This window comes from Arabidopsis thaliana, chromosome 4 (assembly GCF_000001735.4).
Source record: "Arabidopsis thaliana chromosome 4, partial sequence".
In the NCBI taxonomy this organism is placed as follows: domain Eukaryota; kingdom Viridiplantae; phylum Streptophyta; class Magnoliopsida; order Brassicales; family Brassicaceae; genus Arabidopsis; species Arabidopsis thaliana.
Genome location: NC_003075.7, coordinates 5,996,264 through 6,024,229, shown reverse-complemented (window position 1 = coordinate 6,024,229; position 27,966 = coordinate 5,996,264). Strand labels below are relative to the sequence as shown.

Below are 27,966 nucleotides of genomic sequence, written 5' to 3'. Positions count from 1 at the left end.
TTTATATTGAAGCTCTCTCATCATTCTACAAATAAAATAAAACATTAAATAAATGTGATATATATACTTATTAATTATATTGTCTACCTACCAGACTAACAAGCTTACCAGTCCACCACTGTGTTTGGTTTATATGTCGAGAAAAAACAAAAATCTATAATAAAGAAAATAAAAGTGACTGGAGACCGATAAAATAAGTATCCCAAGCGAAAAGTCCAAAACCCAAAATCAGACCAGTAATATAACTTGACCGTTTCTTAACCGGTAATTACCGGTTAACTCCGTCTCTTCCGTCGACATTTTTCCTTACCAGACCCGTTTTGTTTTTGTCTTGTTTCGGTCTCTTAACAAGTCCCGTTTTGTATTCTTCTTCCTTACTTCTTATTCTATCTATAAAACAACAACTTCACTCATCATGACTCTTTTTCCCCATTTTCTTACTCTCTTGCCCTTTCTTCTCTCACTCTCCGGCGACTGTTACGAGTTTTTAACACTTCCGTCGTCTTCTCAGGTTTGGTTCTTCTCATTTATGTTAAACCATTATGTATGGTAATTCTAGAATGTAGATCTGGTTCGTTCTCATGGATCTTGATTAATATGTTTGTTTAATCCACGTATTAGCACTAATTTTGGATTATTATTTGGAACTGTTATCATTAGATAAGTTTTGAATTATTTGCTTAAGTAAGTAAAGAAGATAAGAGAAAATAATATTTATTAGTCTGAACATAATCTTATCTTAAGATAAACAGAATTTATTTCCAAAAAAATAAGTTTTTGTTAAACTAAACACAATTTATTACCAGCAATAAAAAGATTCTGTTTAATGTTGTTATCTTAATAACTGATCTTTTGTCTGTTTTTTAGTTGTTGTTGTTGTTTATGACAAGATCTTGTTCTATCCATTAAAACCAAAGAAATGGAGGAAGGTCATAAAGAACCATTGGTGCTAAGAGTTGAAGGATCACATTGTTCTTTATCAGAGATGGATGATTTTGATCTAACTCGGGCTTTAGAGAAGCCGAGGCAGCTAAAGATCGAACGGAAGAGATCGTTTGACGAAAGGTCGATGAGCGAGTTATCGACTGGCTATGTAAGACAAGATAGCATTTTAGAAATGGCTCATTCTCCTGGAAGTAGGTCAATGGTGGACACTCCTCTCTCTGTTAGGAACTCTTTCGAGCCTCATCCGATGGTTGCTGAGGCTTGGGAAGCTTTGAGAAGGTCAATGGTGTTCTTTCGTGGTCAACCCGTTGGTACCATTGCAGCTTATGACCATGCCTCCGAGGAGGTCTTGAACTATGATCAGGTAACTAAAGATTCTAGACGTGACCTGAGCATAATCGATTTTTGTGTAGAATATCTCAAAACTTGTCTTCTATTTGAGTAGGTGTTTGTACGTGACTTTGTACCAAGTGCATTGGCGTTTCTGATGAATGGAGAGCCCGATATAGTGAAAAACTTCTTGCTCAAGACACTTCAGCTTCAAGGTTGGGAGAAACGGGTTGACCGGTTCAAGCTTGGGGAAGGCGTTATGCCAGCGAGTTTCAAGGTGCTTCATGATCCAGTTCGTAAAACCGACACAATTATTGCGGATTTTGGAGAAAGCGCTATAGGAAGAGTAGCACCGGTGGATTCAGGATTCTGGTGGATCATACTTCTCCGTGCTTACACGAAATCTACGGGAGATTTGACTTTATCTGAGACACCAGAGTGTCAGAGGGGAATGAGGCTTATACTCTCTCTTTGCTTATCCGAAGGTTTTGATACTTTCCCTACGCTTCTTTGTGCTGACGGTTGTTCTATGGTTGATAGGAGAATGGTAAGAACTACCTTTTAGTGAACGAGCAAAAATCTTATATGATTCATCACACTAAAACCAAATCTTGATTTGTTTATTTATTAGGGTGTTTATGGATATCCAATAGAGATTCAAGCTCTGTTTTTCATGGCATTGAGATGCGCCTTGTCGATGCTTAAACCAGACGAGGAAGGTCGAGATTTCATAGAAAGGATTGTGAAGAGACTTCACGCGCTGAGTTTCCATATGCGCAGTTACTTTTGGCTTGACTTTCAACAACTCAACGATATCTATAGGTTAGTAAGCAACCTTAAAATGTTCTTGTATATGGATAAAATATGATTTGACGTGACTAAGATTGTAAAACTTTTGTTAAGGTACAAGACAGAGGAGTACTCACACACCGCGGTGAACAAGTTCAACGTGATGCCGGACTCGATACCAGACTGGGTTTTCGACTTTATGCCTCTCCGTGGAGGATATTTTGTCGGCAATGTAAGCCCGGCCCGTATGGATTTCAGGTGGTTTTCCTTAGGAAATTGTGTCTCCATCCTTTCTTCCTTGGCAACTCCGGATCAGTCAATGGCTATTATGGACCTCCTCGAGCACCGTTGGGAGGAGCTAGTAGGCGAGATGCCGCTCAAGATATGTTACCCTTGCATCGAAAGCCACGAGTGGCGGATTGTTACCGGTTGTGATCCTAAAAACACGAGGTGGAGTTACCACAACGGTGGATCTTGGCCAGGTTAGCATTCTTTGTTATAAAACTAAAGACATCATGTGAAACGCTTGGTTCCTTATCACTATCTTGATATGTGCAGTATTGCTGTGGACGCTGACGGCGGCATGCATCAAGACTGGACGGCCTCAAATAGCGAGACGTGCGATTGATCTAATTGAATCACGGCTACACCGAGATTGCTGGCCGGAATACTATGATGGTAAGCAAGGAAGGTACGTTGGAAAACAAGCAAGGAAGTACCAGACTTGGTCAATCGCGGGTTACTTGGTTGCGAAAATGATGCTTGAAGATCCTTCACATATTGGAATGATCTCTCTTGAAGAAGACAAACAGATGAAACCTGTTATCAAGAGATCTGCTTCATGGACTTGCTGAATTTTGTTTCTTGTTTTGTATTATAATGTCATTTGATTAAGCATTCAAAAGACCTTTAATCAGCGAGAGAGTAGTTCTGTTTGTATTTCTCTTTGATCCAACTATGGTTTATTTTCACTTGAGGCATAATATAATCTCTTCCTAGATCAACAAAAAACTTTATTATTTAGTTTAGTAAAATATATTTAGATTAAGAAATTTTTGCATTACAATTGAAACATCTTATATCAAAAATCTTGAATAAATCTTCTGATCTTTAATCAGAAGTTACACTTGTGAACTTATCGGTAAGTAGATTTGTGACCATGATTTCAAACACTTGTTGTGGTAAGAAAATTGATATCTTCACGAGTAAAGAATACTCTTTTAGACCACAATGATAACGGAGCCCGAAATTACTATATTTGTTTTTCCATCTAACGATAAGAAATCACTAAGATTTTTAATAAGATTTCAAATAGCCATATACTTCAGCCATCCTTTGTAACACCTGTATGAAATGGGTCGATAAAGTATTTGACCAAGTTAGTTCACAATCAAATCTCTTTCGAGTTGTTAAGCTTTCAGTTATACTCATAAACATACTTTTGATTGGTTGATTCTAACAGCTTGTTGGAGATGAGATCTTGAACCCAGAGTTTATACCATCCGAAAAGATGTATGGGCTTTGTCGGAATTATTTATCATTAAAAGAGAGTGAGAAAACAAAAGTGAATAGATGTTTTATTGTACAACTATTGGTCTTTGTTTGTTTGCAAAAATAAAAGTGAATTTAACTCTAATAATAGAATGAGTATTTTTCCTGATGATATTGATGTCTTGGGTTGAGAAGATCAAAATTTGATGGAGAAATTACATGGTAAAGATGCTCATGCTATCCTTTGGGACACCTGTATGAAATAGTTCAATAAAGTATGTGACCAATTTAGTTCACACTCAAATCGCTCTCGAGTTATTAAATAAACATAGTTTTGATTGGTTGATTCTAACACTATAAGAAAACCAATATTTTGCAATGGAAGAAAATAATCCCTCGCAAAACGACATTCGCAAGGGAAGTGCAAAACAATCGTTTGTTTTCTTGTAGTATAATAGCTCATAGAAGATGAGATCTTGGACCGAGACTTTATACCCTTGGAAAAGATGCATGGGCTTTGTGATAACTACATATCACTAAGAGAGTGAAAAAGTTCAAAGTTCACTAAGTAAATAAATCGAATCAAAATGTTATTAAGAATGCTTAAGAACTTATGTAATTTGTTTTAGCTTGTTTGGTTCAAAACTTTCATTGTACTTTATATCTAGTACATACTATGGGCATAAATGCAAACTAATTAATAAGCATTTACAAAAGTTTATGCAACAAGATACGATAGTGAAAGTGAGTGTCCGAATAAGATTTGGAATCCCAGTGGAGGAACAACCAAGTTGTTTATTCAATTTTGTTTTGTTTTAGTATTAAACAATTTTTTTTTGATAAATAATATCATTTCAAAATTTAGTTTATATAGAATGTGTAAAATTATATACTTTAAATTAAAAAAATTATACTACAGAAAAAAACTAACATTTCTAATATAATGTCACTATAAATTTGAGAAATATATTGTGTAATTACAATTATTTTCAGATTTATTATACTTTGCAAATTATTATCGTAATCGGAATTTATTTAAAAATAAAATAAAAGCGTCCCAACCTTACTTAAATATGATGACCAGTCTTCAACATAATCAAATCAAATTCTCTTGCAATCCCTCTACAAAGTGATCAACGTAACCAGTCAATAATCCAGGACTAACTAAAATCTCCTTCAATTTGGTGTGGTTACTCCTCACTAACTTCCCAATGTCACTGTCTTTATCCATCACAGATTTGATAGCATTGCTCAAGCTCTCCTTTGAAAACCATCCTGTTTTTTCCCTCGGCACTTCTACAGAGACCTCGAATTCCTCGGTCATCAATCTTGTGAAGAGAACTTGATCACTTAAAAATGGAATCAAAACCATTTGGCAATCACTCACCAAAGACTCCCATATTGTTCCGGGACCACAATGGTTCACAAAGCAACCTATTGATGGATGAGCCAATATCAAAGGTTGTTGCACCCATCCTCCCCAAACAACACCACGATCTTTCACCCGCTCCTCGAACCCTTCTGGTAACCCTTCTTGGACCGTTGATGATCCTCTTGGTGGCTTTACCGCTAAAAGAAATGGTAAACCTGTTAGCTCCATCCCTAAACAGAGTTCTTGGAATTGATCTTTCTCAAGAATTACTTGGCTGCCAGGTGAACAAAACACTACTGACTTCGGCGCGAACCCGCTTAGAAAATGATTCCAGCGTTCTTCTAGTGGTTTACTTGTGTCTGGCTCAGGGAACATTGGACCAGTCAAGAGAACCTTCTTATGGTATTGACGCGATATAAAGTCGCAGAACATACCTTCGACTTCTTTGCAAGTCCTCAATGCAATGACATCACAGCTCTTAAGACCTGTAGTGATCTGATGATACAGTCTCTTGTAAAATATCGATAAGGTTGCTAAGGCATGAACATCGTTTTCACGGAACATCACCTTTGATGACGGATAACCCGGTGGGCGAACACCTAATTTACCTCCAGGGACATGTGTATGAGCTATTGTTGTCGCAGATACAATGATGTAACTCACACTCTTGATCATATGTTCTTTAGCCATATCTGGAATCCATTGAGCAAAATCGAAAAAGATCAAGTCAGGTCTCAAAGCACGAACCGCAGCTTCAACCTGATCGCGAGTGAGATCCAAGGCTTTGGACAAGAGGTTGTCCAACGAGATGGGGATATCCGAGGTTGTCTCGGCACCAGCAGGGAGGCCATTGACAGGAGGAACTGTGAGAGGGTGAAAGACAATACTGTCTGGGAACAAGTTGTGATGTTCCAACTGTTTTTGTGCTTTCTTAGGTAGCAAGAAAGTAACTCGGTGACCTTTTTCAGCTAGTTTGTTTGCAAGATGTAGAAATGGAATCATATGACCAAAAGCAAACCATGGAAACATAAAAGCATGAAACTTTGGCTCCATTTCGTTTCTCAAATTGTGAAAACACAAAAGTAAAGAAGTAATTCAAGAACACAAAAAGAAGTATCTGCTTTTTTCTCTCTGTTTTTCTTCGTCACTGAAACAACCTTATATGAACTTGGAGACTGGTTAGGTGAATTGAGATATTTAGTGAGGAGTTAGTGGAGAAGCACATATGTCCCAAGAACAAAAAGAGATAATTAAGAAGAAGTTACAATACAAAAAACAAGTCACGAGAGAAGAGAGCCAATAATTCACTACAAAAAAGCAAGTCACAAGAGAGCCAAGAAGAACACGTGTCAAAAGAGAAGAAAACTAAGAAGAATAATACAAGAAACATGTGACAAGAGAAGATAGCGAAGTCTTAGCTACCACAATCAAGTCACAAAGGAGCCAAGAATAATTAAATATAAGTTTTCTTTGGTTTCATAAGAAGCGTTACTTCTTTGTCTTTTTATTTTTCCTTGGTCATTTGCTTTGATTCTAATTCACTGAAAAGAGCCAAGAACACAGCTGACTCCAATGATCTCGAGAGTCTTCTGCAAATTTAAAAATAATGTTCATTGTAAACAAAAAGTTGAGCAAGCAGTCGTTATTGATATAACTAATAGCAATAAATTAAAAACCACATGAGCCACACTATGCGATAAACACCAAATAACTTCAAGTCAATGAAATTAGAAGAGGTCAATAGAATTTACATAAGTAGGCAAACAAAAGAAATAATCGTTATTGGGAGAACCGGAGATCTACCGAGATCGACAGCCGAGATGATTATCTAAAAATATAGATATCATGAAAATCGAGAAGGGTCTAAAAGATCAACATATTTTACTTTAAAAAATATTTATATTTATATTTAAAAGTATTATTTACATTAAAGTTTACTTTAATTTAGAAAACTAGGTTTAGTCTTTATTTATCTATATATATATATATATATATATATATATATATATATATATCGATTTATCTTGTAATATTAATTCTATGAGATTTTATTATAATTTTTCCTAAACATTTTTGTGTTCTTTACTCTTATCAATCGTCTCTAGTAAAACTTCCTCCCTTGCGATCATATTCATTCATATGGACAAGCTCATAGAAATAAATAGTCAAGAATTGATCTCAATCCATTGATTTCCTTATATATAAAGCTACAAGCTCCTTTTCATTCAAAAAGGAAGAAGCTACAAGCTCCTAATTTGTTCCTCAATAAATTTTGTAGTACACTTCCACATCATCTTTTTGACATCCAAACACCTAGTGTTCATATATTCCTTGTTCTCCATTTTTTTCCCACAGTATCTTCAAAAACCGTGCATATTTCTTTGCAACATCCTCCTTTCATAAGCTGATACGATCTTAGATAATTTAGACAATCATACTTGCAAAGTCTTCTCTCATGGCCTTAAGAAAATCACAATAAAATTTTGTTGCAAGGCTACTAAGTGCTGGATATGGAAATGAACCCACAAATGAAGCAAAATATGTCAACAAAGATGATGGTGGTCGTTGATTTTAAATTCATAATGCAATAAATAAGACATCATTTGCAGGTATATTTCAAACCACAAATGCAGAGAACAATTTATCAAAACCTACCTTTGCCAGCATTAGAGAGAAAGAGCGATCATAACTCCATAAAATGAGATAATTGATGAGATTCGTGTATACATGTTAGCACAACTGTAAGGAACATGAAAGTAATATTTTAGCTCATATACTATTGGCGGAAAAGAATATATTTATCTATATAAAATTATGGTTAGGAATGTTATATAGAGTTTTCCGTAGATTCCGGCCCTATTTATTTAAAACTCGTCCCTAAATGAGCTTTAACTCTTTTTCAGCCCTTAAAATTATGGTTAGGAATGTTATATTCGAGACCTTTCTATCCCTTTTCACAATTTTTTTAATACTTAAAGAAAGTTTTTTCAACAAAACATTTATGAGTTAATATCACTATGATTTAAATATTATATATAAATACTAGAACATCATAGACTTATAAATCAATTTTTTTTCCATAAATAGCGTATTACAAATAAAAAGAAAAAAGAGTTTCATATCGTACAACTCCTGAACTACTTGCCATCTTTATAGCATCACAATCTTCTTCATCAAAAAGTTTTTCAAGTGTCTCCTACAATTTAATGGTATAAGTTAGTTCAAGAGAAGAAGTCACAGCAGACGCTCCCACTCCCGCATCGCTCTTTTGCAGCCCTTCGTCCTGACCTCGATCGTGTGACAATCTTCACAGATGCCGCTTGGAAGCATGAGACTAAAGATGTGGGCTTTGGATGGGTAATCCGAAATTGCCCGGAACTGACAGCTCTCCACTACCAATCAGCAGCCCGGAATGTCAGATTGCCTCTCATGGCGGAAGCTATAGCGTTGTTCCTCGCTCTCCAATACGCCCAATCGATCGGTATCACCAAACTCTCAATGGCCTCAGATTCACAACAATTAATCACAGCCATCACCTCTGAGTCTCCTTCAACCGAGTTCTATGGGATCATCTTTGACATCCTCAATTTATCCCTAGGATTTGCAGATGTTAGCTTTTCCTTTGTTCCACGAAGTGAGAATCGTGTAGCAGATGAACTAGCAAAATCAAGTCTTATCTCTTTTTCTATTGTACCCGGATCAACCGGTTTAAACCTTTGATTAATGAAATTCTCCCTTTGCACAAAAAAAAAAAAGAGAAGAAGTCACATTAGTTAATTACTTAATATTGCAATTTTACTTTCAAGCCTACAATTCTGCATATCCACATAGCCAATTGCGAGTGCAAAGTAATGCTTGCACAGTTTGGGGAAGAAGGCGATTCCTAAAAGGATTTAACATCCGACCTCCAACGCTGAAAGCCGACTCTGATGCTACTGTGGTGATTGGGATTCTCACACTAATAAACAAATCAATGGATTAAAATCTGCTAAACAAAATAAGAAGAGGAAATACATTCTCTCAAATTGCAAATGTATAGTAATATCACCGAGGTACATGTTATTCAAAAAAATAACTAAATATTATGTGTTCATAAGAAGGACGAGATGAAAGTAACTTGGTCCTAACTAGGCATTCATGGATCAAATGTTTACTTTCTGAGATGCTTGGACCAGGTTCTTGTTTCCAGGAAACGACTTGCATGAGACGTCCACAAGTGCTTTGAATTAGAAGAGGTCGATATATGTGGGATGTTGTGCTTTGAATTAGAAGAGGTCCACATGGCTCCTAACTGTAGAAGATGGAAAAGCACCCACAGGTGAAGCTAAATAAGTCAACAAAGACGATGGTCAGATTGTGGTCGTTGATCCTAAATTTACAATGCAATAAATTAGACATTATTTTCAGGTTATATTTCAAACCATAAATACGGAAAACAATTTGTCAAAATTTACATATGCAAGGATTATAGAGCGAGCAATCCTAACTCCACAAATTGAAACTATTTACGAGATTAATGTAAACATGTTAGCATAACTACAAGAGACATCAAAGGTATGTCTTAGATCAGAAAGGGATATATTTATATTTTTAAAGTTATGGTTAATACCTATGGATTCTCATTATAAATTCTCTTAGCGCAAACCTCGGGAGGTGGTTCCATATGACAGATCCTCACTCTAAAACTAGTCAGACGTGTTGGCTCTTGTAACCGGTGGAACCATCGCACTCTTTGAAATGATAAGCACCAATGATAAAGAACGAACTAAGCTATGACTTTCAAAATGGAAAACAGAGTAAATAAGTTGAAAATAAGGAAGACAATAAATTAAAAGCTTAAGGTTTTGATGTTGTGATTGATGAGGTTGCCCTAAAGGGAATCAACCTTTAAATACAACCCACACATTAAAATGAAACGCAAAGTTTAAGAGGAAATAAAGCAGAGTGAGAATAGAAGCAAAGCCTCTATTTCTAAAAGAGTCTTTGAGCTTCTTCAGCCACTTTTCTTCATCAGCTTCCCCAAGTATATCTCGAACGCTCTTGCCTTTCTTCCTCCTGAGCGCATTCTACTTCTCACATCAGCTAGAGGCACTCTCAACCTATCAGTGTGCAATAAGGACGTTGACCAGAAGGACGAAAGGCTGCATATGCAGTATTCTCAAGAGGTCCTGAGTAATATCCAACATTTGGATTCTCATTATTTCCACTATAATAACCAATGTCATTATGTTCAGTATGACTAGAGCTTTGAAAAGCTACATTATCCATCTTAGCAACAGGCTTAATAGACTTCTGTCGCTCATCTTGTGCAACCATATTAAAGACATCTTCAATAGTCGGAATAGGTTTCAACATCAAAATGTGTCTTTGAGTAGCTTCATAGGCTTCATTTAATCCCATCAAAAACTTTGTAACACGGCTTCGCTGTTGCATTTTCTCCCATAAGGCAGATGCATTACACTCACAACGACCGCAAGTACACAAAGGCAATTCAATATAATTTTTGTATTCCTCCCAAAGAGTAACTAACTCTGTATAATATGTACTTACATCCATAGATCCTTGCTGCAATGATCCTAAACGTTGTTCAATCTCAAAAACTCTAGGAGCATCATCTTGCTTGAATCTTGATAATAGATTTTTCCAAATTGATTCAGCTGTGGACATAAACAGAAGACTCTGGCCAATTTTCTTTGAAACTGAGTTCATAAGCCAAGTCGCAACCATGTCATTGCACCTAGACCAAGATCCTGCATCTCTATGAGTACTAGGAGGTTGAGGAATAGTACCGTCAATAAATCCAAGCTTATTTCTGACATTAAGCGCCATTCGAACAGATCGACGCCAAGAATGAAACTCTGAACCTGAAGAAGGACGATCAGAGACTAGAATCAACCCTGCTTGATCCGATGAATGAAGAAAATAAGGATTCTCATACAGATCCGTAGAAAAACGATTAACATCCATAGTCGCTGTGTGATTTGGTGGAATCGATCCCATTTCTGATGTTGAAATTGTAATCGACGATAAGAACTTGTTCTGGATACGAATTTGTAGAACCAGAAACAACTAGGTCAAAGAAAAAGAAAGGTTCAAGAGAAGATAGTACGAAAATGGAAGAAGATCATTCACAGCGATTTTGAGTAAGGAAACAGTGAAAAGAGAATCGTTGAGGCTTCGGAAGCTCCATTAGAGAAGACTTTTGAGCTCAACCGATGAAGAAATCAACAAAAACGAAGAAAATTCGAAGAAATTGAAAAATGAGAACGATGGCGGAAAAGTTTGTTATTATGGCTCTGATACCATATTAGGAGAGAGACTAATTAACTTTCTTATTCTCATTAATTGTAAGTAATCTGTACACTGTTCCTTATATAGTACTTACAAGTATTAACTAACTTTGCAATGATGAAGTATATACATGATGATTATGATGATATATCTAATATTACGCATCTACGTAGATAGCTGATATGCTAAGAAAAATAAGTAATCTTCTGACTAATCTAATTTTATTGTGATTCGGAGAAGGAAAGAAAAAAACTTGCTGCCAACAACATGTGTAACCCTGCCCTCTCAGGGGCTCCACGCATCGCTTAATGCGTCATGGAATACCTTTATATCAAGATCAATTATTAAAAATAGTTACTAATGTCAGTGCATGTATTGTATATCAAGTATGTGTTGTTGAAAACGGTTCATTCAAATTTAAAACTGAAACAAAGGAAAAAATAAATCTTTGTCTCAGAGTTTCTTTCCTAAACAATATCTACAAACATAGACCACATGTTGAGTGTCATTAGGATTCAGATTCTCAGAAGTCATGTGAGTTATTTAACTTAGTTTCCACTTTAGATTTGACAAATGTTCAACCATGTGAATCCCACATAAAATAATACTTTCTTACTATAAAATCTAACATTTTCAACAACAAAAATAAAATCTATCATTTTGTATATTTGCTTAAGTTAATTTCTGTAAAATCTATCTTTTGTTGGTAAATTAATATTTCATAATATCACAAAATCAATGCCAATATTTGGTATTTGTTTTCCGAAAATAATTAGACATTTATTCCACCAATGTTTGATCCCACATATATCGAGCATCTATACCACAACATCCCTTCTGAGTGCTGGCTTGTTGCAGAGAATGTGAGTTGCTTGGTCTCTAAGGCTGACTAATTGGTAAATAGAAAGTGGAAAATGTAGCGTATTTGCGGAAGCAACGGCTTTATGTATTTCTGAAGCATCTTGAAGCATCTTTATCATGGATGTAGCGTAAACCTAACCGCTAGCTGAATCACACCCATTTTCTTAACCCTGTATGGTTTTAAAACCACTAAAGGATAAGAATGTGTGTAAGTCTTTGAGGTTATAAAGGTCGATAAATGTATCATGATCTGCCCCGTCCTTGAATCTTTACTCTCCCAAGAAAATTCAAATTACCGAAAACACTAGTTGTTATCATAGTCTAAGGATCATATACTTCCCAAAAATACTACTTGCTGTATTTTGGATTGAAAGTTTCCATGCGGTCGTCCTCGTTACAATTCTTTCTTTTATCTTTTTTTCTATTCGTGTTATATCTAATGTATCACTTTGATTTGTAATAACATTAAGACAAAAGGAGTTTTCACACCTTGTAAGTTACAACTTGTGGAGAAGCTCTAGTCTCTACCGTTAACGTCTTCTAAACAAAACTAGTAAATGAAGAAGTTTATGAAGTCAGTAACATAAAACTATTAATAAATAAACAATTTATCAATTAAATACCTTCACCGATTGTCCTATATAACATCTCTTGTTTTTTTTTGTTTCATGTCACCAGTCTTACATCCAAAACCAAAAATAAATATGACAAAGTCTCTTCTCATGGTCATGCTTGTATCCATTGTAATGTTTTACATGGCTTGTCCAATTTTCTCCTAGGAAATACATGAAGACGTAGCCATATCTCCAACTCCATTCGAAGAAGCTAATTCCCCCGCAATGGAATATGACAAGAAGCTTCCCCATTACTCGCAAAAAGTGTTCGATTTTCTTGAGACTTGCGCTGAAAAGCCGAGCTCCATATGCGGAGGTGAGATTTTCCAGAATGTGTTGGATGCAACAACCCTAGTGACAGATAAATGTTGTCGTGATATATTGAAGATTGGCAAAGATTGTCATCTTGGATTGATTAAAATCTTCTTCTCATCGTATGAATATAAAAATATTGCATCTATTCCAAGAAGCAAACAGACATGGAACGATTGTTTCCGTAGAGTTGGGAGCAAGATTGGTGTTCCGGTCTCTATTGAATAATAAACTAATATTCCATCGTTCTGATGTAACTGTGCGTTTTTGTAATTTAAAAGTTACCCTTATAAAACAGCTATCATATTATTTTTAATAATAAACTAAAGCCATACAATATTTTATGTTTTTATTCATCATTCGAATTAGTTCAACATTAACTTCTTAATTTAAATAGAGAGACCTTTGTTTCGACGTAACAACCATGTCTAAACCTCCATAATTCAGAACTCATAGTTCTTTACGGAATAAACATGAACGAACTTTCTCTAACCAATAACAAATTCTTGTAGAGCAAAAATTTCAATTAAACAAAACATTGAAACGTATGTTCTTTCTTTGGTTTCAAAAATTTCATCTTCCTCTTAATTAACCACATGGATAAAAAAATTATCCATCTCCACAATAGTAAATCCAGATTTAGATAAGATGTTATATATGTTTATAAAGGAATTTTTGTTGGATGTTTTACAGTATTTTTATGAAGTTTTTTTCAGAAAAAAATATCTAGTTAAGATTTGACCCTGGTTAAAAATCTTTCTGGGTCTGCCACTGGAGCAGAGTGAACCCTGGAGTGACCTGTCTTGGTTATCTTGCACCGAAATTAGACAGTTTGTTGGTCAAGTGCAGTAGATTCTCTATAGCTCTGCAATTTTAGTTCTTTGTCAATTATGGTTATAAGGTTAATATCCAACAATCAACTTATGAACTCGTTCATGCACTATTTTCTCTAAGTTCTTCATTTAAGTATCCTTATTTCTTTTGAAATTTTAATGAGTTTTATGCGTGTGATTGTATATCTATTATTGGTCTTTCCTTCAATGCATTAGTTGTATACACAGTATGATGCAACGTAAAACTAGGATGTTGGAGCGTCAATTTTAGTTGTTTGTTATTTGTATTTTTTTCTTTATTTTGATCGTCATTTTATCAGTATTTTTTTTATATTTAACATCCAGTATTTTAATAATGTTTAAGATTTTCGAGGGCTTTCCAAGCTTTAATTTTAGGGTGATTTTGTGCATAGACAAAATTGGGGTTAAGTATTTAGGTAATAGACAGTAGGGGGTTTTCTTTTCAACGAGAGGTAAATAAAGTTATTCTAATGTTATTCGGATTCTGAAAACATCTGGTTTCTCGAATGTTATTCGGATTCTGATTATAATGATATTATGATATGAAGAACCGAAGATAGACCGAGATCGACGGTTGAGATGAAAAGATCGAGATATGGCAAGAAGATATTATTTTAGAAGATAAATGTTAATATTGGAGTTTAAGAAATTTAACATTATCTCTAAATATATTATTTACATTTATGTTTATCATAATCTCTATATAAGAGAATATAAATTGTAATATTATTCTTATGAGAGTTTATTATAATTTTTCTTCTAAACACTTTTGTATTCTTTATTCTCATCAAACTTACCGACAGGGATGACGACGACTATGCGACAATTATGTTGACTATAGTCTATATTGGACTCTTCTTAACAATGCAGTGGCAGGTTTTATTTTCTGTTCTTGTCAAGTTCAATGGCGTGTGGCGCTGTGAAATGATAATTGGCTCTTGTTACATATTGATATTATGGTGATCCGTTGGATTTAGATAAAAAAAAAGTTAATGGGCTTGGTTAAGGAATGTTCTCTAAAGGCCCTTGAGGAACTCACGAAGGCCAGCAAAGTTTTGTTAACGATCGAGGGTTTGTTTCTTGAGGTTACAAACTTACCGCACAAATTGTTAACAAATTATAGTATAATTTGTTTTGTTTTTTAAAACAAATTGTAATTCAATGCAATGGTACATATATGTTGTAATATATTTAGTAACTTTCAGAGTGGAATTTAGACAAGTTGTTATTATTTGTTTTGTGATTATTTTCTTTATTCTAATACTTATGTTATCAGTATTTGAATTATATTTAAGCTTTTCTAGGGCTTTGCAAGCTTTTGTGTAGAGTCGAAGCTATTTTCATATTATGAATACTCGAATATATATCTACCCTGATTTTTCTTTAATTCCAGGGACAGTTGATTTTATCATTTTTACCAACATTTTTCTACTCTTTCGAACTTTAGTGGGATTCTGTTTGTATTTTAAAAATGCTAGTAAAAGTATAAACCAAGTTGATATTTTTAGCTAAAGTTGCAAAAGATTCTTTCCTATTGGTCAAGACTCAAGAATATATATCAAATAGATTCTTTCTTTATATATATACTGTTTGTTTCCACTATAATCATGTTGTTGAACATCGTCCGTTTATGTCCCAAATTGTTTCGTCGAAAACATGAATGGTTTGTTGGGGGTGCGAAAACACATTTACGGCCATGATTGTTCCTCTCTCTCTCCAAGTGTGGCATGTACTCGCAATCGGTGACCCAATCAAAATGATTCTGATATTAGAGCAAGCTAGAAAGCCCATTAGCATAATCCATGACTAGTCCAAAAGCCTATGTAATTAGGATTCTTAGCAAGTGAGAACTCATATATATATATATATATATACCGAGGCGTATTTTGTCATCTTAAATCATACATGTTAATTTTAACATCGATCTAGATTAGCATTTCTATAAAAGTAAACGATGAAATGTGTATACTACATTATTTAAATTTTAAACCGAGTGTCCACTTAGATCTAGCAAAATATGAGGGAGAGAGAGAGAGAGAGAGAGAGAGTGAGTGAGAGAAAGCTGGCCCCTAAGATCTTGGAATCCTTTTGACATGCATGTTGTGATTAATGATGTTATCTAATCATTGAGACAGTCAAGTTGCAAATGGCGTGGCCCATCTCCTGCTTCGTCAATGAGTAAACCTAGCAGCAAGACAAATCTATTAAGATTTTGTTCCCACAATAGATGTTTATATATCTCGTGATTTCATCTCACGTATATACAAATATCAGCTGGATGTTCTCCTTCATCAGTCCATTGATGAAGTTACTGTAGTTCACCTGTTTCAAGTTTTAGATGTTAGGATTCCAATCAAACATGCAATTTCAATGTTCTTCACAAGAAAAATAAGTGTAGAAACACGAAGTAATTCACTTGTTTAAGCATATTTGAGCTTCAAGGTAAACATAACGTATGGAATCAATGCAATTAGGGGGAAAATCTAATCAAACGTACACCGTGTTGAAGAGAACCGGCATTGATGAGCTCGATCCAAAGACCCCTTATCTCACGTTTCTTGTTGCACCTTTCTCTGTAAGAGTATTGTAGAGCTTTATCAACATTTTCCCTCGCGATTCTTATGCAATTCTTAGCTCTTCCCCTGAAACCCTTGGCTAGCTTGAAGATCTCCTTCTTGTTCATCTCTTGAAATTCATTAACAAGCAAATGCCTAAAACTTTACTACACTATATCACGAAGATGGCTAAAATTAAGATTAAAAGTCTTCTTATTACACACTCACTTGAATGTTTCAAAACAGAAGATGCCCAAAAAACAAAGTCTTCCTATTACACACATTCACTTGAATCTCTTGCAAACTCGTAATGCCCAACACTTCACTTTGTTGATTTATTTTCATGTTTACTTGCTTGGTTGTTTCTATGAAGAAATCTAAACTAATCTCTTAATTTTGTCATAGCTTATTTCTATTCTAATTGATTTGGAACACATTCTCTCTCTTTTTGTGTAATCAATCCTTAAATACACATAAGCTTAGTGGTGCATTCGATACCATGTATTTATAAAATAAAACTTATGAGGTAAAAAAGCACACACATCATTATTCCACAAGACTCTCAAGCTGATGCGGTCTTAGCATCATCTAGACAGTCATACTTGTAAGACTCTTGCAAAGTCTTCTCTCATGGATTTAAAATAATCCCAGAAAATTTTGATGCATGGCTCCTAACTGTAGAAGATGGAAAAGCATCCACAGGTGAAGCTAAATAGGTCAACAAAGACGATTGTCAGATTGTGGTCGTTGATCCTAAATTTATAATGCAATAGATTAGACATTATTTTCAGGTTATATTTCAAACCATAAATACAGAAAACAATTTGCAAAAATTACATATGCAAGGATTATAGAGCGAGCAATCCTAACTCCACAAATTGAAACTATTTACGGGATTAATGTAAACATGTTAGCATAACTACAAGAGACATCAAAGGAATATCTTAGGTCAGAAAGGGATATATTTATATCTTTAAAGTTATGGTTAATACCTATGGATTCTCATTATAAATTCTCTTAGCGCAAACCTTGGGAGGTGGTTCCATATGACAGATCATCAAACCTTTGGAGCTTATTGTTTTTGAATTTCAAGGACTAGGAAGGTCGTTTGAGTTAACAATGCACCGTTTAACGAGATCCGTAAATAACAACTTTTCTAGAAAAACTATATTAATGGAGACAAAAAAAAATTAGGAATTTGATAGTGGATTAGCATAGGTGGTTAAGTTATGAACTTACGATGGTATCTATTTGGTGGAGCCTCATGGTTAAAGAGATTTGTTCAACTTGAATCATCTTTGTAAATATATATATTTGTTTTTGGATCTGTCTCGCTTTTTATGTCTTACGTATTCAATCAAATTAATTACGCATTTATTCACCAATGGATGATTGAAATCATCATTTCTTTTATTACGTATTGTATTCACCAATGGATGATTGTAATCACCAATTCATTGTTTTATTACGCATAGAAATTATCGAAGCAAAATAAAATTTCTAAGACGCATACACACATTTACCAAAACTAGGATCGGTAGCAGCAAATGTGCCGGTATTTTTGAAACTACATGCCTGATTGGTACGACCATGGGTCTGATAATAAGAGTTCATCACAAACGATGCATGATTTGCAAGATTATTAGGGATAAAACAAGATCCACCAGGTCGGATTGGCCTACAATCAACTCCTTGACTACATGCAAAATTAATATTTGCTTGCAGCTGCGCATTCGTTGCGATTAGAGTTGCTATACACCATGTTTTGGAACTCGCCACATGGATATGGTTGATCATGATGGAAGATAACATGATGAATAAGAGAGCCAAAGGTGATGATATTTTGGCCATTTTTAAAACTGACAATTGAATTGTATTCAACTAATTTAGTTTTTGGATATCTATGTAGGTATATGTATGTGTGCGTCTATGTATATATATAAAATTTTGACGATATATTTCTACTTTTGTAGATATATTATTCATAGCTATTCATTTTTGTCGAAGATCTGAATAAAAAAAATATCTCGTGATAGTAGAAGTAAGAGATTTGAAATATCTAGAAATATATCTTTATAATTAGAATTGATGTCTATAAAAACTTTTTAACTAGATGGTAGAAAATCAAAAAGATTAAAATATTTTGGAAAATAAATATATGCTTTATAATTAGAAATATGTTGTAAACAGTAAATTTTCTTTTTAATTTGAAATTATATGTCAGTAAAAATAGAAATATATTTTTATAATCAGAAATGATATGTCTATAATGTATTAGTAGAAAAACATAATTTAATCATATTAGATACTTCTTTTCAAAAATACTCGGGGTTTAGAACTTAGACTATAGACTATTCGAAAAATTTGAGTAACTGATTAGTAACTGAATTGTTAGAAGAATTGAGTAACTGCTTAGTTTAGAACTTAGACTATAGACTATTCGAACCGTGAGTCTTTAGGTCATTTTTGTTCCACCTAAGATTAAGTTAAAGAATTTGTTTAGTAAGTGATCGATAATCTTAGAGTCATGGAATGAAGGTTTTAATGAATCTCTTGCAAACTCGTGATGCCCAACACTTCACTTTGTTGAATTCTTTTCATATTTACTTGCTTGCTTGTTTCTATGACGAAATATAAACTAATCTCTTATTTTTGTCATAGCTTATATCTTTTCTAATTGATTTGGAACACATTCTCTCTCTTTTTGTGTAATCAATCCTTAAATACACATACGATTAGTGGTGCACTCGATACTTTTCATGTATTTTATAAAGTAAAACTTATGAGGTAAAAAAGCACACACATCATTATTCCACAAGACTCTCACGCTGATGCGTGTGGTCTTAGCATCAAGTAGACAGCCATACTTGTAAGCCTGTTGCAAAGTCTTCTCCCATGGATTTAAAAAATCCAAGAAAATTTAGCTGCATGGCTCCTAAATGTAGAAGATGGAAAAATACCCAAAGGTGAAGCTAAATAGGTCAACAAAGACGATGGTCAGATTATAGTCGTTGATCCTATATTTATAATGCAATAAATTAAATATTATTTTCAGGTTATATTTCAAACCATAAATATGGAAACCAATTTTTCAAAAATTACATATGCAAGGATTATAGAGAGAGCAATCCTAACTCCACAAATTGAAACTATTTACGGGATTAATGTAAACATGTTAGCATAACTACAAGGGACATCAAAGGAATATCTTAGGTCAGATTTAACAACAGAAAGGGATATATTTATATCTTTAAAGTTATGGTTAATACCTATGGATTCTCATTATAAATTCTCTTAGCGCAAACCTCGGGAGGTGGTTCCATATGACAGATCATCAAACCTTTGGAGCTTATTGTTTTTAAATTTCAAGGACTAGGAAGGTCGTTTGAGTTAACAATGCACCGTCTAACGAGATCCGTAAATAACAACTTTTCTAGAAAAACTATATTAATGGAGACAAAAAAAAATAATAGGAATTTGATAGTGGATTAGCATCGGTGGTTAAGTTATGAACTTATGATGGTATCTATTTGGTGGAGCCTCATGGTTAAAGAGATTTGTTCAACTTGAGTCATCTTTGTAAATATATATATTTTTGGATCTGTCTCGCTTTTTATGTCTTACGTATTCAATCAAATTAATTACGCATTTATTCACCAATGGATGATTGAAATCACCATTTCTTTTATTACGTATTGTATTCACCAATGGATGATTGTAATCACCAATTCATTCTTTTATTACGCATAGAAATTATCGAAACAAAATAAAAGTTCTAAGACGCATACACACATTTACCAAAACTAGGATTGGTAGCAGCAAATGTGCCGGTATTTTTGAAACTACATATCTGATTGGTACGACCATGGGTCTGATAATAAGAGTTCATCACAAACGATGCATGATTTGCAAGATTATTAGGGATAAAACAAGATCCATCAGGTCGGATTGGCCTACAATCAACTCCTTGACTACATGCAAAATTAATATTTGCTTGCAGCTGCGCATTCGTTGCGATTAGAGTTGCTATACACCATGTTTTGGAACTCGCCACATGGATATGGTTGATCATGATGGAAGATAACATGATGAATAAGAGAGCCAAAGGTGATGATATTTTGGCCATTTTTAAAACTGACAATTGAATTGTATTCAACTAATTTAGTTTTTGGATATCTATGTAGGTATATGTATGTGTGCGTCTATGTATATATATAAAATTTTGACGATATATTTCTACTTTTGTAGCTATTATTCATAGCTATTCATTTTGGTCGAAGATCTGAATAAAAAAAATATCTCGTGATAGTAGAAGTAAGAGATTTGAAATATCTAGAAATATATCTTTATAATTAGAATTGATGTCTATAAAAACTTTTTAACTAGATGGTAGAAAATCAAAAAGTTTAAAATATTTTGGAAAATAAATATATGCTTTATAATTAGAAATATGTTGTAAACAGTAAATTTTCTTTTTAATTTGAAATTATATGTCAGTAAAAATAGAAATATATTTTTATAATCAGAAATGATATGTCTATAATGTATTAGTAGAAAAACATAATTTAATCATATTAGATACTTCTTTTCAAAAGTACTCGGGGTTTAGAACTTAGACTATAGACTATTAGAAAAATTTGAGTAACTGATTAGTAACATAATTGTTAGAAGAATTGAGTAACTGCTTAGTTTAGAACTTAGACTATAGACTATTCGAACCGTGAGTCTTTAGGTCATTTTTGTTCCACCTAAGATTAAGTTAAAGAATTTGTTTAGTAAGTGATCGATAATCTTAGAGTCATGGAATGAAGGTTTTAATGAATCTCTTGCAAACTCGTGATGCCCAACACTTCACTTTGTTGAATTCTTTTCATATTTACTTGCTTGCTTGTTTCTATGACGAAATATAAACTAATCTCTTATTTTTGTCATAGCTTATATCTTTTCTAATTGATTTGGAACACATTCTCTCTCTTTTTGTGTAATCAATCCTTAAATACACATACGATTAGTGGTGCACTCGATACTTTTCATGTATTTTATAAAGTAAAACTTATGAGGTAAAAAAGCACACACATCATTATTCCACAAGACTCTCACGCTGATGCGTGTGGTCTTAGCATCAAGTAGACAACCATACTTGTAAACCTCTTGCAAAGTCTTCTCTCATGGATTTAAAAAATCCCAGAAAATTTAGCTGCATGGCTCCTAACTGTAGAAGATGGAAAAATACCCAAAGGTGAAGCTAAATAGGTCAACAAAGAAGATGGTCAGATTATGGTCGTTGATCCTATATTTATAATGCAATAAATTAGACATTATTTTCAGGTTATATTTCAAACCATAAATACGGAAACCAATTTTTCAAAAATTACATATGCAAGGATTATAGAGAGAGCAATCCTAACTCCACAAATTGAAACTATTTACGGGATTAATGTAAACATGTTAGCATAACTACAAGGGACATCAAAGGAATATCTTAGGTCAGATTTAACAGCAGAAAGGGATATATTTATATCTTTAAAGTTATGGTTAATACCTATGGATTCTCATTATAAATTCTCTTAGCGCAAACCTCGGGAGGTGGTTCCATATGACAGATCATCAAACCTTTGGAGCTTATTGTTTTTGAATTTCAAGGACTAGGAAGGTCCTTTGAGTTAACAATGCACCGTCTAACGAGATCCGTAAATAACAACTTTTCTAGAAAAACTATATTAATGGAGAAAAAAAAAAAAAAAAGGAATTTGATAGTGGATTAGCATAGGTGGTTAAGTTATGAACTTATGATGGTATCTATTTGGTGGAGCCTCATGGTTAAAGAGATTTGTTCAACTTGAGTCATCTTTGTAAATATATATATATTTGTTTTTGGATCTGGCTCGCTTTTTATGTCTTACGTATTCAATCAAATTAATTACGCATTTATTCACCAATGGATGATTGAAATCCCCATTTCTTTTATTACGTATTGTATTCACCAATGGATGATTGTAATCACCAATTCATTCTTTTATTACGCATAGAAATTATCGAAACAAAATAAAATTTCTAAGACGCATACACACATTTACCAAAACTAGGATCGGTAGCAGCAAATGTGCCGGTATTTTTGAAACTACATGCCTTATTGGTACGACCATGGGTCTGATAATAAGAGTTCATCACAAACGATGCATGATTTGCAAGATTATTAGGGATAAAACAAGATCCACCAGGTCGGATTGGCCTACAATCAACTCCTTGACTACATGCAAAATTAATATTTGCTTGCAGCTGCGCATTCGTTGCGATTAGAGTTGCTATACACCATGTTTTGGAACTCGCCACATGGATATGATTGATCATGATGGAAGATAACATGATGAATAAGAGAGCCAAAGGTGATGATATTTTGGCCATTTTTAAAACTGACAATTGAATTGTATTCAACTAATTTAGTTTTTGGATATCTATGTAGGTATATGTATGTGTGCGTCTATGTATATATATAAAATTTTGACGATATATTTCTACTTTTGTAGATATATTATTCCAAGTTATTCATTTTGGTCGAAGATTTGAATAAAAAAAAATATCTCGTGATAGTAGAAGTAAGAGATTTGAAATATCTAGAAATATATCTTTATAATTAGAATTGATGTCTATAAAAACTTTTTAACTAGATGGTAGAAAATCAAAAAGTTTAAAATATTTTGGAAAATAAATATATGCTTTATAATTAGAAATATTTTGTAAATACTAATTTATCTTTTTAATTTGAAATTATATGTCGGTAAAAATAGAAATATATTTTTATAATCAGAAATGATATGTCTATAATGTATTAGTAGAAAAACATAATTTAATCATATTAGATACTTCTTTTCAAAAATACTCGGGGTTTAGAACTTAGACTATAGACTATTCGAAACATTTGAGTAACTGATTAGTAACTGAATTGTTAGAAGAATTGAGTAACTGCTTAGTTTAGAACTTAGACCATAGACTATTCGAACCGTGAGTCTTTAGGTCATTTTTGTTCCACCTAAGATTAAGTTAAAGAATTTGTTTAGTAAGTGATCGATAATCTTAGAGTCATGGAATGAAGGTTTTAATGAATCTCTTGCAAACTCGTGATGCCCAACACTTCACTTTGTTGAATGTTTTTCATATTTACTTGCTTGCTTGTTTCTATGACGAAATATAAACTAATCTCTTATTTTTGTCATAGCTTATATCTTTTCTAATTGATTTGGAACACATTCTCTCTCTTTTTGTGTAATCACTCCTTAAATACACATAAGATTAGTGGTGCACTCGATACTTTTCATGTATTTTATAAAGTAAAACTTATGAGGTAAAAAAGCACACACATCATTATTCCACAAGACTCTCACGATGATGCGTGTGGTCTTAGCATCAAGTAGACAGCCATACTTGTAAGCCTGTTGCAAAGTCTTCTCCCATGGATTTAAAAAATCCAAGAAAATTTAGCTGCATGGCTCCTAACTGTAAAAGATGGAAAAATACCCAAAGGTGAAGCTAAATAGGTCAACAAAGACGATGGTCAGATTATGGTCGTTGATCCTATATTTATAATGCAATAAATTAGATATTATTTTCAGGTTATATTTCAAACCATAAATATGGAAACCAATTTTTCAAAAATTACATATGCAAAGATTATAGAGAGAGCAATCCTAACTCCACAAATTGAAACTATTTACGGGATTAATGTAAACATGTTAGCATAACTACAAGGGACATCAAAGGAATATCTTAGGTCAGATTTAACAGCAGAAAGGGATATATTTATATCTTTAAAGTTATGGTTAATACCTATGAATTCTCATTATAAATTCTCTTAGCGCAAACCTCGGGAGGTGGTTCCATATGACAGATCATCAAACCTTTGGAGCTTATTGTTTTTGAATTTCAAGGACTAGAAAGGTCATTTGAGTTAACAATGCACCGTCTAACGAGATCCGTAAATAACAACTTTTCTAGAAAAACTATATTAATGGAGACAAAAAAAAATAATAGGAATTTGATAGTGGATTAGCATAGGTGGTTAAGTTATGAACTTATGATGGTATCTATTTGGTGGAGCCTCATGGTTAAAGAGATTAGTTCAACTTGAGTCATCTTTGTAAATATATATATTTGTTTTTGGATCTGTCTCGCTTTTTATGTCTTACGTATTCAATCAAATTAATTACGCATTTATTCACCAATGGATGATTGAAATCACCATTTCTTTTATTACGTATTGTATTCACCAATGGATGATTGTAATCACCAATTCATTGTTTTATTACGCATAGAAATTATCGAAGCAAAATAAAATTTCTAAGACGCATACACACATTTACCAAAACTAGGATCGGTAGCAGCAAATGTGCCGGTATTTTTGAAACTACATGCCTGATTGGTACGACCATGGGTCTGATAATAAGAGTTCATCACAAACGATGCATGATTTGCAAGATTATTAGGGATAAAACAAGATCCACCAGGTCGGATTGGCCTACAATCAACTCCTTGACTACATGCAAAATTAATATTTGCTTGCAGCTGCGCATTCGTTGCGATTAGAGTTGCTATACACCATGTTTTGGAACTCGCCACATGGATATGGTTGATCATGATGGAAGATAACATGATGAATAAGAGAGCCAAAGGTGATGATATTTTGGCCATTTTTAAAACTGACAATTGAATTGTATTCAACTAATTTAGTTTTTGGATATCTATGTAGGTATATGTATGTGTGCGTCTATGTATATATATATAAAATTTTGATGATATATTTCTACTTTTGTAGATATATTATTCCAAGTTATTCATTTTGGTCGAAGATTTGAATAAAAAAAATATCTCGTGATAGTAGAAGTAAGAGATTTGAAATATCTAGAAATATATCTTTATAATTAGAATTGATGTCTATAAAAACTTTTTAACTAGATGGTAGAAAATCAAAAAGTTTAAAATATTTTGGAAAATAAATATATGCTTTGTAATTAGAAATATTTTGTAAATACTAATTTATCTTTTTAATTTGAAATTATATGTCGGTAAAAATAGAAATATATTTTTATAATCAGAAATGATATGTCTATAATGTATTAGTAGAAAAACATAATTTAATCATATTAGATACTTCTTTTCAAAAATACTCGGGGTTTAGAACTTAGACTATAGACTATTCGAAAAATTTGAGTAACTGATAAGTAACTGAATTGTTAGAAGAATTGAGTAACTGCTTAGTTTAGAACTTAGACTATAGACTATTCGAACCGTGAGTCTTTAGGTCATTTTTGTTCCACCTAAGATTAAGTTAAAGAATTTGTTTAGTAAGTGATTGATAATCTTAGAGTCATGGAATGAAGGTTTTAATGAATCTCTTGCAAACTCGTGATGCCCAACACTTCACTTTGTTGAATGTTTTTCATATTTACTTGCTTGCTTGTTTCTATGACGAAATATAAACTAATCTCTTATTTTTGTCATAGCTTATATCTTTTCTAATTGATTTGGAACACATTCTCTCTCTTTTTGTGTAATCACTCCTTAAATACACATAAGATTAGTGGTGCACTCGATACTTTTCATGTATTTTATAAAGTAAAACTTATGAGGTAAAAAAGCACACACATCATTATTCCACAAGACTCTCACGATGATGCGTGTGGTCTTAGCATCAAGTAGACAGCCATACTTGTAAGCCTGTTGCAAAGTCTTCTCCCATGGATTTAAAAAATCCAAGAAAATTTAGCTGCATGGCTCCTAACTGTAGAAGATGGAAAAATACCCAAAGGTGAAGCTAAATAGGTCAACAAAGACGATGGTCAGATTATGGTCGTTGATCCTATATTTATAATGCAATAAATTAGATATTATTTTCAGGTTATATTTCAAACCATAAATATGGAAACCAATTTTTCAAAAATTACATATGTAAGGATTATAGAGAGAGCAATCCTAACTCCACAAATTGAAACTATTTACGGGATTAATGTAAACATGTTAGCATAACTACAAGGGACATCAAAGGAATATCTTAGGTCAGATTTAACAGCAGAAAGGGATATATTTATATCTTTAAAGTTATGGTTAATACCTATGGATTCTCATTATAAATTCTCTTAGCGCAAACCTCGGGAGGTGGTTCCATATGACAGATCATCAAACCTTTGGAGCTTATTGTTTTTGAATTTCAAGGACTAGATAGGTCCTTTGAGTTAACAATGCACCGTCTAACGAGATCCGTAAATAACAACTTTTCTAGAAAAACTATATTAATGGAGACAAAAAAAAAAAATAGGAATTTGATAGTGGATTAGCATAGGTGGTTAAGTTATGAACTTATGATGGTATCTATTTGGTGGAGCCTCATGGTTAAAGAGATTTGTTCAACTTGAGTCATCTTTGTAAATATATATATTTTTGGATCTGTCTCGCTTTTTATGTCTTACGTATTCAATCAAATTAATTACGCATTTATTCACCAATGGATGATTGAAATCACCATTTCTTTTATTATGTATTGTATTCACCAATGGATGATTGTAATCACCAATTCATTCTTTTATTACGCTTAAAAATTATCAAAACAAAATAAAATTTCTAAGACGCATACACACATTTACCAAAACTAGGATCGGTAGCAGCAAATGTTCCGGTATTTTTGAAACTACATGCCTGATTGGTACGACCATGAGTCTGATAATAAGAGTTCATCACAAACGATGCATGATTTGCAAGATTATTAGGGATAAAACAAGATCCACCAGGTTGGATTGGCCTACAATCAACTCCTTGACTACATGCAAAATTAATATTTGCTTGCAGCTGCGCATTCGTTGCGATTAGAGTTGCTATACACCATGTTTTGGAACTCGCCACATGGTTGATCATGATGGAAGATAACATGATGAATAAGAGAGCCAAAGGTGATGATATTTTGGCCATTTTTAAAACTGACAATTGAATTGATATTCAACTAATTTAGTGTTTGGATATCTATGTAAGTTTATGTATATGTATGTCTATGTATATATATCCAATTTTTACGATATGTTTCTATTTTTGTAGATATATTATTCCTAAGTATTCATTATGGTCGAAGATCTGAATAAAATTGAATTGTTATGTCTATTAAAAAAATTATCTCGTGATAGTAGAAGTAAGAGATTTGAAATATCTAGAAATATATCTTTATAATTAGAATTGATGTCTATAAAAACTTTTTAACTAGATGGTAGAAAATCAAAAAGTTTAAAATATTAGGAAAATAAACATATGCTTTATAATTAGAAATATTTTGTAAATACTAATTTATCTTTTTAATTTGAAATTATATGTCGGTAAAAATAGAAATATATTTTTATAATCAGAAATGATATGTCTATAATGTATTAGTAGAAAAAACATTATTTAATCATATTAGGACAAGTTAAATAAATCTTTAAAATTGGAAATGACATATTTGTAAAACATTTTAGTAACTAGATAGTAGAAACTTTAAGATTTAAAAATATTTAAGAAATAGAAATATATATTTGTAT

The 27,966-nt window shown here is 33.1% G+C and overlaps 8 protein-coding genes and 3 pseudogenes across 13 annotated transcripts; 3 read left to right on the top strand and 8 right to left on the bottom strand.

Annotated features, from left to right (window-relative positions):
* Nucleotides 1-187: 187 nt before the first annotated feature.
* CINV2 (cytosolic invertase 2) lies at nt 188-3,070 on the top strand. 2 transcript variants are annotated; one of them, NM_117019.5, is made up of 6 exons: nt 188-511; nt 868-1,309; nt 1,391-1,822; nt 1,907-2,097; nt 2,179-2,546; nt 2,623-3,070. In NM_117019.5, exons 2-6 carry the CDS (start codon nt 920-922, stop codon nt 2,916-2,918), a joined length of 1,677 nt encoding a protein of 558 aa, NP_567347.1. In that variant the 5' UTR covers nt 188-511; nt 868-919; the 3' UTR covers nt 2,919-3,070. The 2 variants fall into 2 exon arrangements, with proteins under 2 accessions (NP_567347.1, NP_974525.1); NM_202796.2 differs by having other exon boundaries at nt 378-511; nt 2,179-2,956.
* A 1,400-nt stretch (nt 3,071-4,470) lies between these two features.
* On the bottom strand, nt 4,471-6,209 carry AT4G09500 (UDP-Glycosyltransferase superfamily protein). Of its 2 annotated transcripts, NM_117018.4 has the most exons (2): nt 5,362-6,161; nt 4,471-5,286 (listed from the first exon to the last, which is right to left on the bottom strand). In NM_117018.4, exons 1-2 carry the CDS (start codon nt 5,978-5,980, stop codon nt 4,652-4,654), a joined length of 1,254 nt encoding a protein of 417 aa, NP_192688.2. In that variant the 5' UTR covers nt 5,981-6,161; the 3' UTR covers nt 4,471-4,651. The 2 variants fall into 2 exon arrangements, with proteins under 2 accessions (NP_192688.2, NP_974524.1); NM_202795.2 differs by having other exon boundaries at nt 4,471-6,209.
* A 1,445-nt stretch (nt 6,210-7,654) lies between these two features.
* Nucleotides 7,655-8,668, top strand: AT4G09490 (Polynucleotidyl transferase, ribonuclease H-like superfamily protein; the record flags this gene model as incomplete). Its single annotated transcript, NM_117017.2, has 3 exons — nt 7,655-7,668; nt 8,084-8,136; nt 8,202-8,668. The coding sequence occupies 3 exons, from the start codon at nt 7,655-7,657 to the stop codon at nt 8,645-8,647; spliced, it is 513 nt and encodes a 170-aa protein (NP_192687.1). The 3' UTR covers nt 8,648-8,668.
* A 1,144-nt stretch (nt 8,669-9,812) lies between these two features.
* AT4G09480 lies at nt 9,813-11,212 on the bottom strand (annotated as a pseudogene; the record flags this gene model as incomplete). The annotated part of the gene is made up of 1 exon: nt 9,813-11,212.
* A 1,571-nt stretch (nt 11,213-12,783) lies between these two features.
* AT4G09470 lies at nt 12,784-13,233 on the top strand (annotated as a pseudogene). Its single transcript has one exon.
* A 3,111-nt stretch (nt 13,234-16,344) lies between these two features.
* On the bottom strand, nt 16,345-16,542 carry AT4G09468 (annotated as a pseudogene). Its single transcript has one exon.
* A 1,245-nt stretch (nt 16,543-17,787) lies between these two features.
* AT4G09467 (Carbohydrate-binding X8 domain superfamily protein) lies at nt 17,788-18,325 on the bottom strand. The gene has a single exon (NM_001125485.1). The coding sequence runs from the start codon at nt 18,263-18,265 to the stop codon at nt 17,915-17,917; it is 351 nt and encodes a 116-aa protein (NP_001118957.1). The 5' UTR covers nt 18,266-18,325; the 3' UTR covers nt 17,788-17,914.
* Nucleotides 18,326-20,062: 1,737 nt separating this feature from the next.
* AT4G09466 (Carbohydrate-binding X8 domain superfamily protein) lies at nt 20,063-20,598 on the bottom strand. Its single transcript, NM_001125484.1, has one exon. The coding sequence runs from the start codon at nt 20,538-20,540 to the stop codon at nt 20,190-20,192; it is 351 nt and encodes a 116-aa protein (NP_001118956.1). The 5' UTR covers nt 20,541-20,598; the 3' UTR covers nt 20,063-20,189.
* Nucleotides 20,599-22,414: 1,816 nt separating this feature from the next.
* On the bottom strand, nt 22,415-22,879 carry AT4G09465 (Carbohydrate-binding X8 domain superfamily protein). Its single transcript, NM_001084892.3, has one exon. It carries the CDS (start codon nt 22,817-22,819, stop codon nt 22,469-22,471), a length of 351 nt encoding a protein of 116 aa, NP_001078361.1. The 5' UTR covers nt 22,820-22,879; the 3' UTR covers nt 22,415-22,468.
* Nucleotides 22,880-24,621: 1,742 nt separating this feature from the next.
* Nucleotides 24,622-25,159, bottom strand: AT4G09464 (Carbohydrate-binding X8 domain superfamily protein). The gene has a single exon (NM_001125483.1). The coding sequence runs from the start codon at nt 25,097-25,099 to the stop codon at nt 24,749-24,751; it is 351 nt and encodes a 116-aa protein (NP_001118955.1). The 5' UTR covers nt 25,100-25,159; the 3' UTR covers nt 24,622-24,748.
* Nucleotides 25,160-26,959: 1,800 nt separating this feature from the next.
* On the bottom strand, nt 26,960-27,427 carry AT4G09462 (Carbohydrate-binding X8 domain superfamily protein). Its single transcript, NM_001125482.2, has one exon. It carries the CDS (start codon nt 27,368-27,370, stop codon nt 27,026-27,028), a length of 345 nt encoding a protein of 114 aa, NP_001118954.1. The 5' UTR covers nt 27,371-27,427; the 3' UTR covers nt 26,960-27,025.
* Nucleotides 27,428-27,966: the final 539 nt, after the last annotated feature.